At 47.7% G+C, this 16575-nt stretch overlaps 1 protein-coding gene across 4 annotated transcripts in view; it reads right to left on the reverse strand.

Annotated features, from left to right (window-relative positions):
* Positions 1-6880: 6880 nt before the first annotated feature.
* NF2 (NF2, moesin-ezrin-radixin like (MERLIN) tumor suppressor) overlaps positions 6881-16575 on the reverse strand; it is a 102368-nt gene continuing 92673 nt past the window's right edge. For all 4 annotated transcript variants that reach the window (XM_081892397.1, XM_081892399.1, XM_081892396.1 and 1 more), the window contains one exon: positions 6881-7159. In XM_081892397.1, coding sequence (XP_081748523.1) covers positions 7109-7159 — 51 coding nt within the window. In that variant the 3' untranslated portion in view covers positions 6881-7108. The remainder of the gene's footprint in view (positions 7160-16575) is intronic.

Here is a 16575-nt window from a genome sequence, read left to right on the forward strand (position 1 = left end):
TAAATAAATATTATTATTATTATTATTATTATTATTATTATTATTATTATTATTATTATTATCACCCAGGCAAGCAAGAGGCATTGGCACAAGCTCATGGGCACATATGACTGCTAGGCCTAAGGTCCCCCACCTATGAGAGCGTAAGAAGAGCCTGTTGGACCAGACCAATGGCCTATCCTACTCATCATCCTGCTCTCACCCTAGCCAACCAGATGCCTGTGGGATAACCCCATCTTCTGTGAATGGGTCTAATTCTCTTATTAAAGCCATCCATGCCAGTGGCCATCACTGCCTCTTCTGTTGCTCAACTTCTCATAGCCGAGTAAGATTGTCTTCCATGAACATGGTCTTAACAGTGAGTCCGTAAGGGACTGATGTTGTTGTTGTTTAGTCACGTCCGACTCTTCGTGACCCCATGGACCAGAGCACGCCAGGCACTCCTGTCTTCCACTGCCCCCTGCAGTTTGGTCAAACTCATGCTGGTAGCTTCGAGAACAGTGTCCCACCATCTCATCCTCTGTCGTCCCCTTCTCCTTGTGCCCTCCATCTTTCACAACATCAGGGTCTTTTCCAGGGAGTCTTCTCTTCTCATGAAGTGGCCAAAGTATTGGGAGTCTCAGCTTCAGGATCTGTCCTTCCAGTGAGCACTCAGGGCTGATTTCCTTAAGAATCGATAGGTTTGATCTTCTTGCAGTCCATGGGACTCTCAAAAGCATCAATTCTTCAGCGATCAGCCTTCTTTATGGTCCAGCTCTCACTTCCATACATCATTACCGGGAAAACCATAGCTTTAACAATACAGACCTTTGTTGGAAAGGTGATGCCCCTGCTTTTTAAGATGTTGTCTAGGTTCCCAATACTGGATCTGCACATCCTTCCACAGTGGGGACATAGGTTTCCAACGGGAGTTGATCACAGATAGGGTTTGCCAAACGTTGCCTTCCTCTTAGCACGTTTATCCTTTTTGCTGTTAGTTTGTGTTTCTTCAAAGTCCATGACATCTTTGGTAAAGGCTGTTCTCCAATTGGAGCACTTGCAGGCTAGTGTTTCCCAGTTATCAGTGCTGGTGTTTGATTTGCCTTGGGAGCATCTTTAAACCTCTTTTGTTGTCCGCCAGTATTCCACTTTCCATTCTTGAGCTGGGGGTAGAGTAGTTGCTTTGGAAGACGATGATCAGGCATCCGGACAACATGACCAGTCCAGTGGAGTTGATATTGAAGAATCATTGCTTTGACGATGGTGAAGCTGAAGATTCAGAACAGACGAAAGGAAGACTTTCTTCACACAGTGCATAGTTGAGCTACGATTTTCTGAAAACCTGAAAATTGTAGCTCAGCTATGCACTGTGTGAAGACTTCCTTTTGTCTGTTGTGAATCTTCAGCGTCACTGGATATCCACGAATTCTAGTAGAGAAAGGGAGAAAAAAATTGCTCTCTCTCCCCTCTCCATACCATACATGCATAATATTACACAATACTATCATCTGACCTCTTACTCAACTTTTCTCTAAACTAAAAGGTCCCAAATGTTGCAAACTTTCCTCTCCAGGGCATGAGAACTTTATTCAGACATTATTGAAGACTCTAGCTGTGCCACTGCATTACTTTCTGCTGCAGAGTGAAATCCCATTGCACCATTTGATATGCATTTAAGTTCCAGCCTAGATAATGGATCTTTGATATTTCAAGGGAGAATTACACCTGCGACATGGCTTTGTAAGTCACCTATTTTATTAACACTGAAGCAACCCTTCTATGTCACCGCAGTCCTTAAAACTCACAAAGACGAGTTCTTTTCTCATCCTTTGTGGATAATCATTGTTCCTGGAATGCAACTCAAGATGATTCTGCTATTGTTCTACGCTGGAACAGAATGTATTTGAATCTGCATGCATTGTGTTTTACATTCTCTAATGCTTTCAGCTATTCAGAATTTGCTGCCATTTATTAATTGTTGTTTTTTTTAATATTGGTAGGCATCTCGAGGGCACAAGATTGGTAAAGGCAGAGAGAGGGGAGTAGGAATGTGGTTATACAAGCTTTAAAAGGAAAAGCATTAAAAGGTGATCCCATGTTGCAGGTTGTGGCGGCTCACATTCCTCATCTTTTTACTAACCTATAAGAACATAAGAAGCTGCTGGATCAGGCCAATGGCCCATCTAGTCCAGCATCCTGTTCTCACAGTGGCCAACCAGGTGCCCCAATGGGAAGCCCACAAGCAGATGCCCATTAATTTCAATGGGTTTACTCTTGAATAGGGCTAATATGGGATCCAACCCTAGATGATGATGGTGATTTGGGTGCCTGTCTCCCACTTTTATGGATTCTGATCGTGATGGTTGGCAGTACTCCATCACAGAAGTTGCATCTTGCATTAATGTTTATTTAGTAATCGAAACTTTAAAAACCCTGTATTTTAAAAACTGAATTTCTGACTTCCAATTGTTCAGCTTATAGCTAGGCCTCCCCTCCCCAGACCCTCCCCCAATTAAGGTTGCTGAAGTGAAGAAAGGTGTGTATGTTGGGGGGAATAACCAAAAATAGATTTTTGTGAGAAAGGAATTGGAAGGTATCATCATCATCTCACCCTTCAGGCTATGGTCCCAGGGCAAGTTATATGACAATATTAGACACAACTTTAAAACAACTTACAATCACAAAATAAGGTGGGTCCTTAAAATGTACACCTCAAGTGTCAAGGGCAAAGAGGTGGGTCTTCAGCATTCGCCAGAAGCTGTATAAGGTGGCAGGCACAGCACTCTGGGGAGGGAGTTCCACAACTTAGGGGACACCACAGAGAAGGTCTTTTCCCAGGCTACCACCTCCCCCCACTGCCACTGAGGACAGAGGAACTACAAAGGAGGGTCCTCCCCTGTTGATCTCGGAGCCCAAGAGGGTCTGTAGGGAAGGAGGTCTTTCAGTTATTCAGGTAAATTCCTGGTCTGAGAGGTAGTCCTTTTCCAAGTATGTTCAACGCTCTTTCTAAGCCCTTGTTTGCACTTGTTTTGCACCCCTTGGGGGCGGGAATCAAAGCAGATCCTGCATGCTTGAAGCCCACCCACCCACCGATGTTTGAGAACAAACGACAAGAACTGCCGCCCACAGCGGATCTCTCCAAGTACTTGGAACTTTTATTAAAACCCCAAATGAGAAACAATTCAATTCTGCAGAGTATATAACAATCCATGAAAATAGAAAATAGGGTCTGTCCATATCAATACCCCCCCTTAAGGAAACAACACAATTTGGGGGGGGGTGTCAGATATCTGAATTTCAGATATACATTTTCAATATTCAGTACAAACTTCTTTTTTGTAAAAAATAATAGTATCAAGAGAGACACACTCCCATCTGAGAAAACAAGTCGGGGCTGGGGGGAAAGGTTGTTGCACCAAACTCTGGGTTGAACATCTGGGCTAGATGCATGTCTGGGATCCAGTGACAGAGGCCCCAGGGATCAAATGTGTCTGAAGGGTGGGCTCTCACACCCTAATTTAAGGGTGAGGAATGCCTGGCCCTCCAGTTGTTGTTGACCTCTAATTCCCAGAAGCCACCATGATGTAATGGCCAGGGATGATGACTTCAACAACATCTGGAAGGTTACAGGTTCCCATTACCTACCTCCAGACAGAGACCATGCTGAGGGCCAGCTGCTGTTTCGTATTTCAGGCAGCAAATCTGTCTCCACCATCTCACACACCCTCCTTGCTTTTTACTCCACGGTTGCCCAATTTGCAGTACAGGAGCCAAATGCAACGAGAGAGGTCGGGCAACACTTGGGTGAACGAGAGAACTAACCAGAGGGAGTGGCACCCACACCACCCACTCCAAAATCCAAAGATACCCACATGCCTTTTTAAAAAAAAGTTGGCAACCCCTGGATAGGCAATGCAGAAAATGCAACTTCGACTCACGTGTGGTTAAGGCCACCAAACCCACGTCTGGTTCTAGGGCCTGACTTGCCCGCTTCTGAAAAGTGTTTGTGGATATGCGATGGAGAAGACCCTGCTTAAAATGCTGTGCCACCAATGCAGGGTAGGCACAGGCCGTATCTTTAAGTCTGGGACGCGGTCTTTTGAGCAGTGAAGTCAAGAGCAGCCCTGCTGGATCAGGCCAGTGGCCCATCTAGTTGAGCATCCTGTTCTCCTGGGGGTCAACTGGATGCCCCTGGGAAACTCAGAAAGCAGAATCTGAGTGCAGGATCTGTCTCTCCTCCTGTGGCTTTCAGCAAGTGGGATTCAGAAGCATTACTGCCCCCAGAGCAAAGCCATCGTGGCTAGAAGACACTAGGAGTGTTCTATTGATAGTGGAGGGTAGATCAGGAGGACTGGCAACAGTGGGAACCAGAGAGCTCTGCAGATCTGGCCCAGTTCCTAATGGATGAACACCGCTGGAGTAACACCCAAGGCAACCGTCTAAGGCAGCCTTTCTCAACCTGTAGGTCCCCAGATGTTGCTGAACTACAACTCCCATCACCCCTAGCTAGCAAGGCCAGAGCTCAGGGATGATGGGAGTTGTAGTCCAACAACATCTGGGGACCCGCAAGTTGAGAACCGCTGGTCTAAGGAAACAAATCCTTATTTTACTGCAAGTGCCATGGCTCTCTCAAAGATTCAGATAAATGCAGAGTAAAATGATTTAGGCCTCAGCCCCTGTGAAGTGAGGATGCCCACCAGCATTTCAAAAAACATTTGAGTTTGCTCTTTAAAAAGCTAAAAAGCGACTTTAAAATGGCTCTGACAATCTAAGCCAAAACATGGTTTGCCATTACCGGCAAAAGACAGAGAAAGCTGTTGTAAGAACACCAGAAGAGCCTGGCTGCTGGATCAGGCCAATGGCCCATCTAGTCCAGCATCCTGTTCTCACAGTGGCCAACCAGATGCTCCAATGGGAAGCCCACAAGCAGGATCTGAGCACAACGGCATTCAGAAGAATACGGGCTCCGACAGTGGAGGTGGAACCCAGCCATCATGGCTAGTGGCCATTGAGAGATGTATCCTCCAAGAATTTGTCCAATCCTAAACTTTCGTCAAGTGTTTTCTTTCTCTTACTCGCCTGGAAAAGCAAGAGCCTCTCTTTTCAGCTGTCCAGAAACCCCAGCTGCTTACATCCAATTTTGAGTGATGCAAGGCAGAACCAGTCGGTGTTTTGAGGATCCTGAACAGGACATCACCCAATGCACCTTTAATCTAGCATCTTTCAAACAAGATGGCCAGGTTCAGACTGACTGGGCTTTTCTCACTGTGCTGCTACTAGTAACCCCAGAAACAACCCTTTGCTTATAAGCTCAGCCTCCCCCTGGCCCCTCTACTCCTGTTTTCGAACTTGGATGAATCCATCGCTTCGACCGATCAGAAAACAAGGAAAGGCGAGACAAGGTGAGCCTACAGGCGTGGTGGCCATGTTGGAAGTGGGAAACTAATGCGGCTGGGGTTTTATGTTTATTTTGGGAACAGCACCACTTTGAGAGCAATTGAAACTCCACCTTTAAAATGGCAGGCCCCTTTAGTCATTGCATCCCTTGATAGCAGCACAAAAAGGAGATCAACGGGACCAGGGGGCGGCGCAAAGGCTTGGAAGCTAGAAAATTCATCTGAGGCTTTTGAGCAAGAGAGATCGTCTCTCACTGAGGTATTGCAGTACACAAAGAGTTGCGGGTTTCTTTTTTAAAGGACTGAAGATCAGAATGCAGGAAGCTGAGAAGGAAAAGGATTTGTGTGTGAGTGAGAGTAGTTTAGTGTATGCATGTTGCTCCCTGACAGTCATCCCACAGGAGTGAATGCTGGGTGTTTTTTTGCAAAGCGACACGTATTTTCTCAGGCATGAAGCCACTGAAGTATAGTACTCAATTTAACTTTAAAAAGCAAAAAAGGAGTCTTTACAAAGAGGCGCCTGCCCTGTCAGTTAAGAATTCAAAATCTCACAGTGGATTAGTGTGGGTTGGGGTCAAATGGCGGAGGGGCTCTGTTGTTCTGCATCTAAAAGTCCTGCATCTTCCACAGCACCTTGGATTGGGGTTTCTGGGCCCCCAAATTCCCCATACTTCTCCCTCCCCGTTCCTGACGCTATCACAGTTCTTAGGAGAAGCACATTTTTGCACAAAAACCCCCACCCCAAATCCCATGATTAAAATGATTTGAAACAAAGTGCAAAAACAAAATACAAAACCCTGGGTCAAGATGGCATGGGGGAAGGATTGTAGTTCAGTTTTTGGAGCATCTGCTTTTGCTGGGAGATACCCCCTGCCCCAAATCCTGGAGAGACGCTGCCAATTGGTGTGGACACTACTGAGCTAAGTGGACCCAGTGGTCTGTCTCTGCAGAAGGCAGCTTCCTTCAGAGCCCACCCAATTATTCTATGCCAGCTTGGTTCAGAAAGAAGGAGAGAGCATGACATCTAAGAGAGGCTCCCTGATTATCCTTCCATTTGGTTCAGAATGTAGGGAGTGAAGTTGAAGTAACTTGTTGCGCAAGGGGGGAACGAATATGCAGCACCCACGACGGCCGCACAACAGATCGCGCAACAAGAACCGGCTGTTGCGCCAGGATCGGCTGTTCCCCAACAAGCTTACTCCCGTGCAACTGTTGCACCAGATCCCTTTGTCGTGCAAGCTTTAAACTCTGCCACCCACGAGCACATGGGGTCTTGCGCTAGCAGACAGAGCATGCTAGATGTTAAAGGCTCCTTGATGGGAGCTTCAGGAAAGAGCCGCCTCTCTCGTCCGCAGGAGGGAGCAGAGTCGTGCCCCTACAGAGAGGTGGGAAGCGAAAAGGGGTCTCATGCTGGTGCCGCACCCACCCCGTCTTAGGAGCACGTTAATACAAGTCACAATCAGTACAAACACTTTTTTTAAAAAGGAAAGAAAGAAGAAGCTAAATGGTATATCACAGTCGTGTGTTATACAAAGAGTATTAAAAACCAAAAAAACTACAAAGTACGAAGCAGGGGAGCATCACGTCAAACTCTTTGAAAACGCATGAAGAGGGGGTCACAGTTCAGGGGGCAGCCGGGAAGGAGGGATTCGTGGCCGGCTATGGCTGAGTCCTCAAACGGAGGGTCCGCATCAGTCGGGCGCTGGCTCAGGAGCAAAGAACCGGCTCACTTACTAGAGCTCCTCGAAGAAGGCCACACGGGACTTTGTGCTCTGCAAGGTGAGCTGGGGGAGAGAAAAACAAAACACACAGGAATGTAATAAAAGAGGGTGCTGGCTTCCTGCTCTGCTGGGAAAACTGCCTTAAGGCATAGCTGTCAACTTACAGATTTGAAAATAAGGGTCCAGCAGCCTCAAAAATAAGGGATCAGCAGCCAAAATAAGGGATTTTAGTCAACCAGCAGCTAAACAAAGCCTTAAGCGGTGGTTCCCACAGCGCAGCAACCCGGCAAAGGGGATGCAGCAAGGAAAACCACCGTCACCTCTCCGCTGGGAAGCGCTGAGCAAAGGAGAGTCCCCAGGCAACGCGGCCGATTTGATCGGCACAAAGCATGCAAGCTCCACCCCTTGTCGTTCTTAGACTCCTTAATGGGTGAGCAACACAGCCAAGCAACACAGTTGGAGCCTCCCTCCTCCCTGGCCAGCAGGGAGGGAGGGAGAGGAGCTGCTTCCTTTGAAACCCAGGAAATTTAAGGGACATCATCAATAAGGGACAGCAGCAGGACATAGAGCTGTTATAAAGGACTTTCCCGCCAAATAAGGGACGGGTGACAGCTATGCCTTAAGGAATGGTGGGAGATGGAAGGAAGCAGCGAGCTGCCTTCTGCCAGGAATGAGACGTGTCTGAGCCTGCTAGAGCACATGAAAATGACCCTTGGCTAATCCAGTACCTTATTTTCTGCAGTCGAGACCCAAATGCCTCCAGCGACTACATGAGTAGACCCAAGAGGGGGATGGCTCTTTCCCAGCTTGGCAACTGATTTTCAGATACACTGCTTCTTTTCATGAAGGTTTTGCTGAGACATCCTGGCAGATCTCAGCACCTCCTACTCCACAAATGCTGCCAATTAGCTACCAGACGGTGCTGGCTTTGGTGTATAGAGTCCTACTGGGACCAGGCTATCTGAAAAGGCATCTCACCCCTTATATACCCCATCAATCGCAGAGCTCTGCAGGAGAGGGCCTCCCGCAGACACCATCTTCTCAGGAGGTCCATTCTATACAATGCAGGAGTCAGGCCTTTTTTGTGGAGGCCCCTACACTTAACTCCCCCCCCCCTTAAATCTTACGTAGGCAATGTCTTTTTGGTGCCCACTGAAGACCTGGAATAAGACAACATGATTGATGAAATTAATCACGTAGGTTACATAATTTCGCCAGAGTCGGTAGCAAGATGGATACTGTAGCTTTGGGGCAGAAGACGAACTGCGGCAGAATAGAAACAGCATTGCACGTGACAAATGCGGCACAGAATGGAAAGCAATGCACCTTCTTCCCTCCCTGCCTCCCGCAGCCATATTAAGGATCAGTGGTGCACCAGAACCTTGAAGCATTTCAGGAAAAGCAGATGCTGCACAGGAAGCCAAGATTCTCAGGAATGCTGCAGCTGTGAAGCTTAAGCAGGTGTGCATGGATGAATGGGAACAAAATCTAACACATGCCAGGCTTTAAAAAAAGAGAGAGTATGCAACTGGTTCTTATAGTGGCAAAAGAGGAGGCAAAAAAGGCATGTGGGAAACTTCTGATGGAATTGCTGAAGCTGCTGGCAGCAGTCATTGCCTCTCAACCTCACAGGGTTGTTATGTGGATTAAATGAGGACCTGGGAGAACCATGTTCAAATTCCCGCTTGGCCGTATGATGACCACTGGGTGACCTTGGACCAGTCACTGCCTCTCTCGGCCTAACCTACCTCACAGGGTTGTTGTGGGGATTAAATGAGGAGGGGGGAAGAACCATGTGTGCTTTCAGCTCTTTGTAGAAAAAGGTGAAATAGAAATGCAATTATCTAACAATAATTTGCATGGATTGATAAGAATCATTTGTGCAGGCACGTCCAAGTCCCAAGAGACTGCAATCTACTCACAGTATAAGAAAAACTGGCAGTGATCTACCCATTGACAATGTTGTTGAGCTTTTTTTAGGAAGCCAAAGCTGGGTTTCCCCCCTTTTTTTGGGGGGTAACAATTCTCAGGGGGTCCAAAGATTGACCAGGGGCACCCCGCAACTGACCACTAGATCACGATCAGCCTGTTGCTGTAAATGTACCAGTGATGAGGATGGGGGGCTTAGATATATATATTTTATTACATATAAAAATCCAACAGAAATGATCCATATACCCTCATCCGCATAGAGCCAGGTGCCGCGGGGGGAGACGGCCCTATTAGAAAAGGGTAGAGTTATTATTAAAGTTGAGTAAATTTGAGAAATGCCAAGCCATATGATAGTGTCAGGATGCTGTCAGCAGTTCCCAGCTGGTTGCCCAGGAAAGTATACAGACAAGGGAAAGTTTCTTACCATCCTTTTTTATTTCAATCTTTAAAGAGAGAGGCTATAGAAACCAGCCTCATGGATAATGGTGTTGTCCCGAGTGAATCTCCACCCTCCTTCACTCTCACTTCGTCATTCTCATCGCCAACTCTACGGGTGCTGCTATGTGCCCTCTGTCTTTGAGCTCTTTGCTCTCCTACTTTTAAAGCTCGCCGTGTTCTGGGAGAGGGAGGGTCTGGAATGCTTTCTAATGACAACGTGTCAGCTGGCTGCTGTTGTTCTGGCTCTTCCATGATTTCCCAACTTTCCCCCTCATCTGCCTCTGAGCTTCAACCTCCCTCAAACCCCTGTTGTAAATCTATACTGTCTTCCTCTTCCTCCTCCCTGGAAGGGTCAGGAAGGGGAGGCGGTCCCCACCATTCCTCCTCTGCCCAGTCCCTGACAGATCGCAATCTTCAAATATCTGAAGGCCAGTCCCATTGACGATGGAGCATTCTGCAGTTCCAGCAAGCAGGGCTTGGACCAACGGATTCTAATGACAAGAAAGGAGATTCTGACTAAGCATTAGGAAGAGTTCCCTGATGGCGAGAGCCATTCAGCAGCATAAGAGACTTTCTTGGAGGGTGGTAGACTTCCCTTCGTTGGAGCTGCTTAAAGCAGAGGTTGGATGGCCACCTGTCAGTGATTCTTTAGCAGCGATTCCTGCATTGCAGGGGGCTGTGCAAGATAACCCTCAGGGGGTCCCTTCCAGCTCTACAACTCTATGATTCTACAAGCAATGTTCCGCGCTCACTTCCCCACTGGGCCAGCAATCAGATGTACTCGTCTCCACTGCACTTTTCTGTAATCACAAGAAGCGGAGAGACAATGGCAAGTGGAGAGTGACCTCGACAGAGCGTTGAGTGCTATTCAAGAGGACTCTGGTCTTTCCAAGTGTATTTTGCCCCTCTGGATTTCTCTCTCTGCTTGGCTCATCTCACTGTCTAAAGGAAAAATGAGTCACCCGAAAATGGATCCCGGGGTTTGTGTGGGCACAGAAATATGTATGATAATGGAGAGGGGTGTGTGACAAGATAGGCTTCAACAGAGACTGGAGGGATTTAACAGGAATGCCAGGAGATCCAAATGACACATATTCTCTTAGGAAGACAGGCATCTGTCCCTTTGCAGGCCAGGCTATTTGTCCACCTGAGGCCAGAATTGTCTTCTTTTGAGTGGCAATGACTCTGAAGGGTCTAGTAGAAGCGATCTTTCCCATTACCTGCAAACCTGATCTTTTTTCTTTTCTTTTTTAAGCTGGAGGTGTCTGGGCCTGAACCTGGGGTCTTACTGTCAGGGACCATGCTGAGGAGGGCTGCACTGAGGAAGAAAATGGTGGGAGCCACCCCCTCCTCCTGATCCTGAATCTTCCCAGGAGCAGGAGGACAGTATAGGTTTGGAACAGTGGTTTGCAGAGGGGCATAGTTCAGAAGGCAGAAGCTGGGAAATACTGGATGGGGAATAGCTAGCAGAAGAAACATTAGAAGAGAAAGAGTTAACAGATTCACAGTCTCTGGAAAGCATTTACCCCCCTTCCCCAAAGACACAGAGAGCTCAGAAAGTTTCGAACATAGCAGAATAAACCTGTTACTGTTTAAAACCTCGCTTGCAAACCTGAGCTCATTCTGAGCGTTACCCCTCCCCGACCTTCTCCCTGCAACTGTGTATCCTCTTCCTTCACAATTTCCCCTTTCTTCCATTTCTTATACATGCCTTTATTATATCTCAGCTCATCTGTAAGCTCCTTACGCAGCCACACTGGTTTCTTTAGAAGCCTCCCGCTTTTCTTTCTTGTTGGAATTGTCAGCATTTGTGCCTTCGGTATTTCACCTTTAAGAAACTCGCATCCATCTTGGACTCCCTTCTCTTTAAGCATTTCTGACCATGGGAACTCACCTAGCAGTTCCTTAAGCTTTTTGAAATCAGCCTTCATAAAGTCCAGAGTGCATGCCTGGCTACACCCAGCTTTCCCTTGCCTCTGTATCATGAAACACAAGAGGACATGATCACTGCCTCCCAAGATTCCCAGTACTTCCAGCTTGTCTTTCTGCCTTCTGAGAAATGAAATAGTCAGAAAGGCAATGGAGGAGCTTGTTGGACTTTGCATTGTTAGCAGAGTTTGAGTTCCAACAAATACCAGGGTAGTTGAAGTCTCCCATGACTGCTATAACTCTCCTTTTTGAATGTTTGGTAATCTGCTCCAGTAATTTGGTAATCTGCATTCAAGTATTTCATCCCGCTTGGAGGACTATAGCAGGAAGGTCACAGCTGTTTCCCTCTCCTACAGTTTTTACTCATATACTCTCAATATGCCTTCCATACTCCCAAGTTATGAATCTCTTCCCATTTGTCAACCTGTTTTAAGAGCTCAACTTTATCTTGCTCGTTTCCCATACTCTGTGCATTAGTATAGAGACAACTGAGTCATTCCCTGCTACCTTCTTCTAGTTTCCTGACCTTTAGCAGGTTTCTGTAGCACTGCCTCAGTTTCCTGTGCATCAATGTAGCTATTATCCCCAGTACCAGGTGTTTCCCATAGAGACACCCATCTGGTGTCTCCCTCCCCATCAGAACTTAGTCATATCACTCCGCACCTATTATGCTGGGTGCCTGTTTGCTTCTGAGAAATGGCTTGGGACTCAAATACCTGAAGGATCGCCTCTTCCTATATCAGCCTCTTAAGTGAGGTTAGTTATCCTAAGTGCAGTTAGTTATCCACCATCAACAAAAAGAGCCTTGTCTTTGGTAGCCCCAAACATTTGGAATGGCCTTCCCAAAGGTGTATAGTTAACACTGACTTTACACTCACTTCTGCCAAGGTGTTTTTAAAGTAGGTTACTTCAGTTAGCTCATATGGGTTTTAAAAAAATTCTGTTTCATTTTGGCGACATGTTTAGGCTTACTCGTGCATACTGCATATCACTGTTGCATACAGAGAGGGTTGAAGGGCAGTCTAGAAATGTTTTAATAAAATAATAAACAAGCAAGCAAGCAAGCAAACAAACAAACAAACAAACAAAGGAGCACAGGAACCTGTCTTATACCATGTCAGATGATCGGACCATCTAGTTCAGTAATGTCTACACTGACTGGCAGCAGCCCTCTAGGATTTCAGACATAGTGCTCTCCCAGTCCTACCTAGAGATGGCAGGGATTGAACCTGGGTCCTTCTCCACGCAGAGCAGAAGCCCTGCCACTGAGCTACGGCCCTTCTCCTTAACAATTAGTAATAATAATTAGAAAAACAATAATCACCCATTTAAACCAGTAGTTTGAATTGCTTTTTACCAACCCCCAACACATTGCAGTTGTAAATTTCCACAAGTGAAACATGCACAAGCTATCTTGATGGCAAGTGTCACGGCTTCACCGGGAAGGCTCTGGCAATCCGTTTCGCAAGAGCGCCGTGGAATTCTCAAGACACCCCCCCCCCCGGCTTCCTCTTCAGAGATCTATAGCTCCGAGATGCACGGGCAGAAGCGGGTGACAGCTAAACTGCTTTGGCTTCTCTCATGTAAACACCCTTCTCCAGATCCCTTCAGGGCAGAGGACAAAGCCATCAGCCCCTTCAACAGGAAGGAGAGAGCATGTTTGTGTGAATCTTATTGCAATCCTGCAGGAAGGTGACTGTGAAAGGGACCCACCGCAGACCTTATGAGATAATTGCCGTATTTGATTACTACCTCCTTAATCGGCATCCTAGGACGCATCATGCCTCCCAGATTATCAAACGAGGTGCGGCGCATCTAAAAGGTGCTTAGCTAATTGGGAACATTATTTCCAGCAGACACAAAGCCGTGAGCGGCTCCAGTCAAAGGGTCGGGCGTTTTGCTGAGAAATAGCCTCTTACAGGAAGCGTTGAGTGCACCGTAACTCACGCTCGCCGACTTCCCTGGCTGCTCCTCTCACACCTGCCGGCCTCAAATGCCTTTTGCACACCAGTTCCTTGGCCCTACAGCCGATCATGCGGCTCGGCACGGGTTCTGGCAACTCGGGTTTTAAAGGATCTCTTAGCAAGCAATGGGGAGGACTAAACAACAGCAAGCTCAACGGCATGACCGGGTATAGATTAGGCAGCTTCCTTTGCAACTACTTTTTGCTGGGGGCGGGGGGGGGGGAGCTGGATTGAAGAAGAGACTACTGCAGAGGCTTAATGCCCTCTGCTGGAATGTATCCAGTGGCTGCCTCCGATGGCAGCGAACGGCTGCCTAGTTTCTGCTCTGCCTATGCACACTTTCTTAGGTAACAAGCGCAAACAATCCTGGCCGCTTCTGGCACCAGCCTGATCATAGCTGTCAACATTTCCCTTTTCTTGCGAGGAATCCTATTCGGAATAAGGGAATTTCCCTTAAAAAAAGGGAAATGTTGACAGCTGTGAGTCTGATGCTAAACAGGAAGAAGACAGAGCAGAACCTCCCCTTGGTTTGGTGGCAGCCTGTAAGTGGATGGAGGTCATGGAATCACAGAATCACAGATGTGTAGAGTCATTCTAGTCCAACCCCCTGCAAAGCAAACAGCTCTTGCCATCAGAAAGTTTAGTCAGAATCTCCTTCATTGTCATTTGAATCCATTGGTTCGGATCCTGCCCTCTGGAGCAGCAGATAAAAGCTTGCTCCACCTTCTACAGGACAGCCCTCTGTATGAAGCATGCAATGGATTTGAAATGGATGGGATGGTTACAAATATGATTCCAGCATCAAGTATACAAATCAAGACCATCTGAAAGTTAGCACAGGTGCTGGGTGTGTGAAATCAGGTGTATTTAAAGCCTCGCAAGAACTTCATCCTAGTACATGACATGCAGAAGAAGAAAGGTTTAGCTCAGTGAAGTATTGACAATATGGGAAACTGCGGCTGGCAGAGAACAAATTCTTTTAAAAACGTGTTGTATCTGTTCAAATACAAGCTGCCGCCAAACACAGGCCGCATTCCTAAAACAAAACCTATGAAATCCCGGTTCCTTTACCTACCAGAACACCATTACAGGCCACACTCAGGTTTAAATGCAAGTCAGAAAGTGTGGTCCCTATTCACACCAATATGGTGGTAATAATAGCATTAGGAATCCAGCAACACCTGGAGGGCCACAGGCTAGTTCCCCTGATCGCAGCATGAATGAACTATCAAGTAAAGATATAAATACAGTGGAACCTCTGTTTTAGAGCGTCTCAGAAGCTGAACGTTTTGGAACCCAAATGCCGAAAACCTGGAAGTAATTGCTTCCATTTTTTAATGTGCCTCAGAAGTCTAACGGCTTCTGAGGCGCATTTCTCAATTTCCATCATTGAAACTGCCGACAGCCCTTTGTGCCTCAGTTGTTGAGGTTTTGGAAGTCAAACGATCTTCTGGAACAGATTACGTTCAACAACCGAGCTTCCACTGTACAGTGGTACCTCGGGTTACATTCGCTTCAGGTTACATACGCTTCAGGTTACAGACTCCGCTAACCCAGAAATAGTACCTCGGGTTAAGAACTTTGCTACAGGATGAGAACAGAAATCGTGCAGCGGCGGCACAGCGGCAATAGGAGGCCCCATTAGCTAAAGTGGTGCTTCAGGTTAAGAACAGTTTCAGGTTAAGAACAGACCTCCGGAAAGAATTAAGTACGGTACCACTGTACATGGATCTGCTAGATCAGGCCAATGGCCTATCTAGTCCAGCATCCTCTGCTCACAGCGCCCAGCCAGACTGCTGTTGCGGGAAGCCAGCAAGTGGGACCCGAGAGCAAGAACCTTCTTCCCTCCTGCAGTTTCTAGCAACTGGTATTCAGAAGCACTGCTGCCTCCAAGTGCAGATGTCTATTTCTAAATTGTGGGAAGGACAGGATTTTATCCAAGGAGATCCATCTGGGAGACCTCACAGAGCCGCGCCAAGCCTTATTTGCGCTGCCTCTGCCAGGCAAGGAGTGTGGGAGGACGCCCGGCACCGTTAGGCAGAATCTCGCAAATTGGGGAGTTCCCCGCCAGACGCTGAAGGTCTGGCCCACATCTCTCCTCCACGGCTGCCTCCTCACATCCAATTAAAGCTAGCTGTGTGCATCCCTGCCCGCCGCCGGAGGAATTAAGTTTGCTCTTGGCTGAGCGGACGGACGCTTTCTGCCTCTGATCCTGCGGGGAACGGTGCACTGTCGAAAACAGCAGCTCCGCCAGAAAGCGGGGGGTGGGGGGTGGGGTGGGGGGTGGGAGAGAGAGATGAAATACTGGTGTGTGTGTGTCTCTCTCTGTTGCAAAAGGATCCCCGGCAGGGGCACACTGTTCCCAGCCTGTCCCCTCTCCTCCTGGCATCAGTTGCTCAGGTGAATCTGCTCGGCCTCTGCCTGGCGTCTCATCACCTGTCAAGGCTGCCTGTTGCTTTTCTGACAGCTACCTTGGTTGCCGGGACGGCTGCTCTGGGGACGGCTGCTCACCGATGGCACTTGGATGGAGAGTGGGCGGCCATGACAAAGGCTGACATGTCCAGCCCAGCGGAAAGGCATTCCGAGCTCAAAGAAGCCTCACCTGGTGTCCGCAGAATTGTGTTGAGGGACGTAGGGTGTCAAGACCCTGCAGGGAGACCGGAACGGCTACATCAGCGGGATGTGAGAACCAAGAGCTGATGGTGGTGTAGTGGTTAGAGCGTCGGACTAGCCCTTGGGAGAGATCAGGGTTCAAATTCCCACTCGGCCATGCAGCACGCTGAGTGACCTTGGGCCAGTCACTGCCTCTCAGCCTAACCTGCCTCACAGGGTTGTTGTGCAGAGGAAGAGAACAATGCATGCCACCTTGAGTTCCTCGGACAGGAAAAGGTGAGCTACAAATGCAATAATGAAATATAAAATAGGAAGAGGGAACAACCTAGTTGACCCTGGTTGGGTTTCTGTTTTAAATCAGGGGTGTGAAAACTTTCAGGCAGAGGGCCACATTTTCCTCCTGGGCATCCTTCCAGGGGCCGCATGCTGTTGGTGGGGAGGGCCAGGAGCAAAAGCGAGCAGAGATTCCAGTTTTGCCTTTGAGCAGCGTCAGCTACAGACTCCAGGCTCTAAAATTTCAGCAGCAATGCTAAAATTTGGCACGCCCTACCCCACTTCTCATGTTCCAGGCGCTACCGCACTGTTGTGGCTCCCCCTGCAGCA

Source organism: Podarcis melisellensis, assembly GCF_964234715.1.
Source record: "Podarcis melisellensis genome assembly, chromosome: 16".
Taxonomy (NCBI): Eukaryota; Metazoa; Chordata; class Lepidosauria; order Squamata; family Lacertidae; genus Podarcis; species Podarcis melisellensis.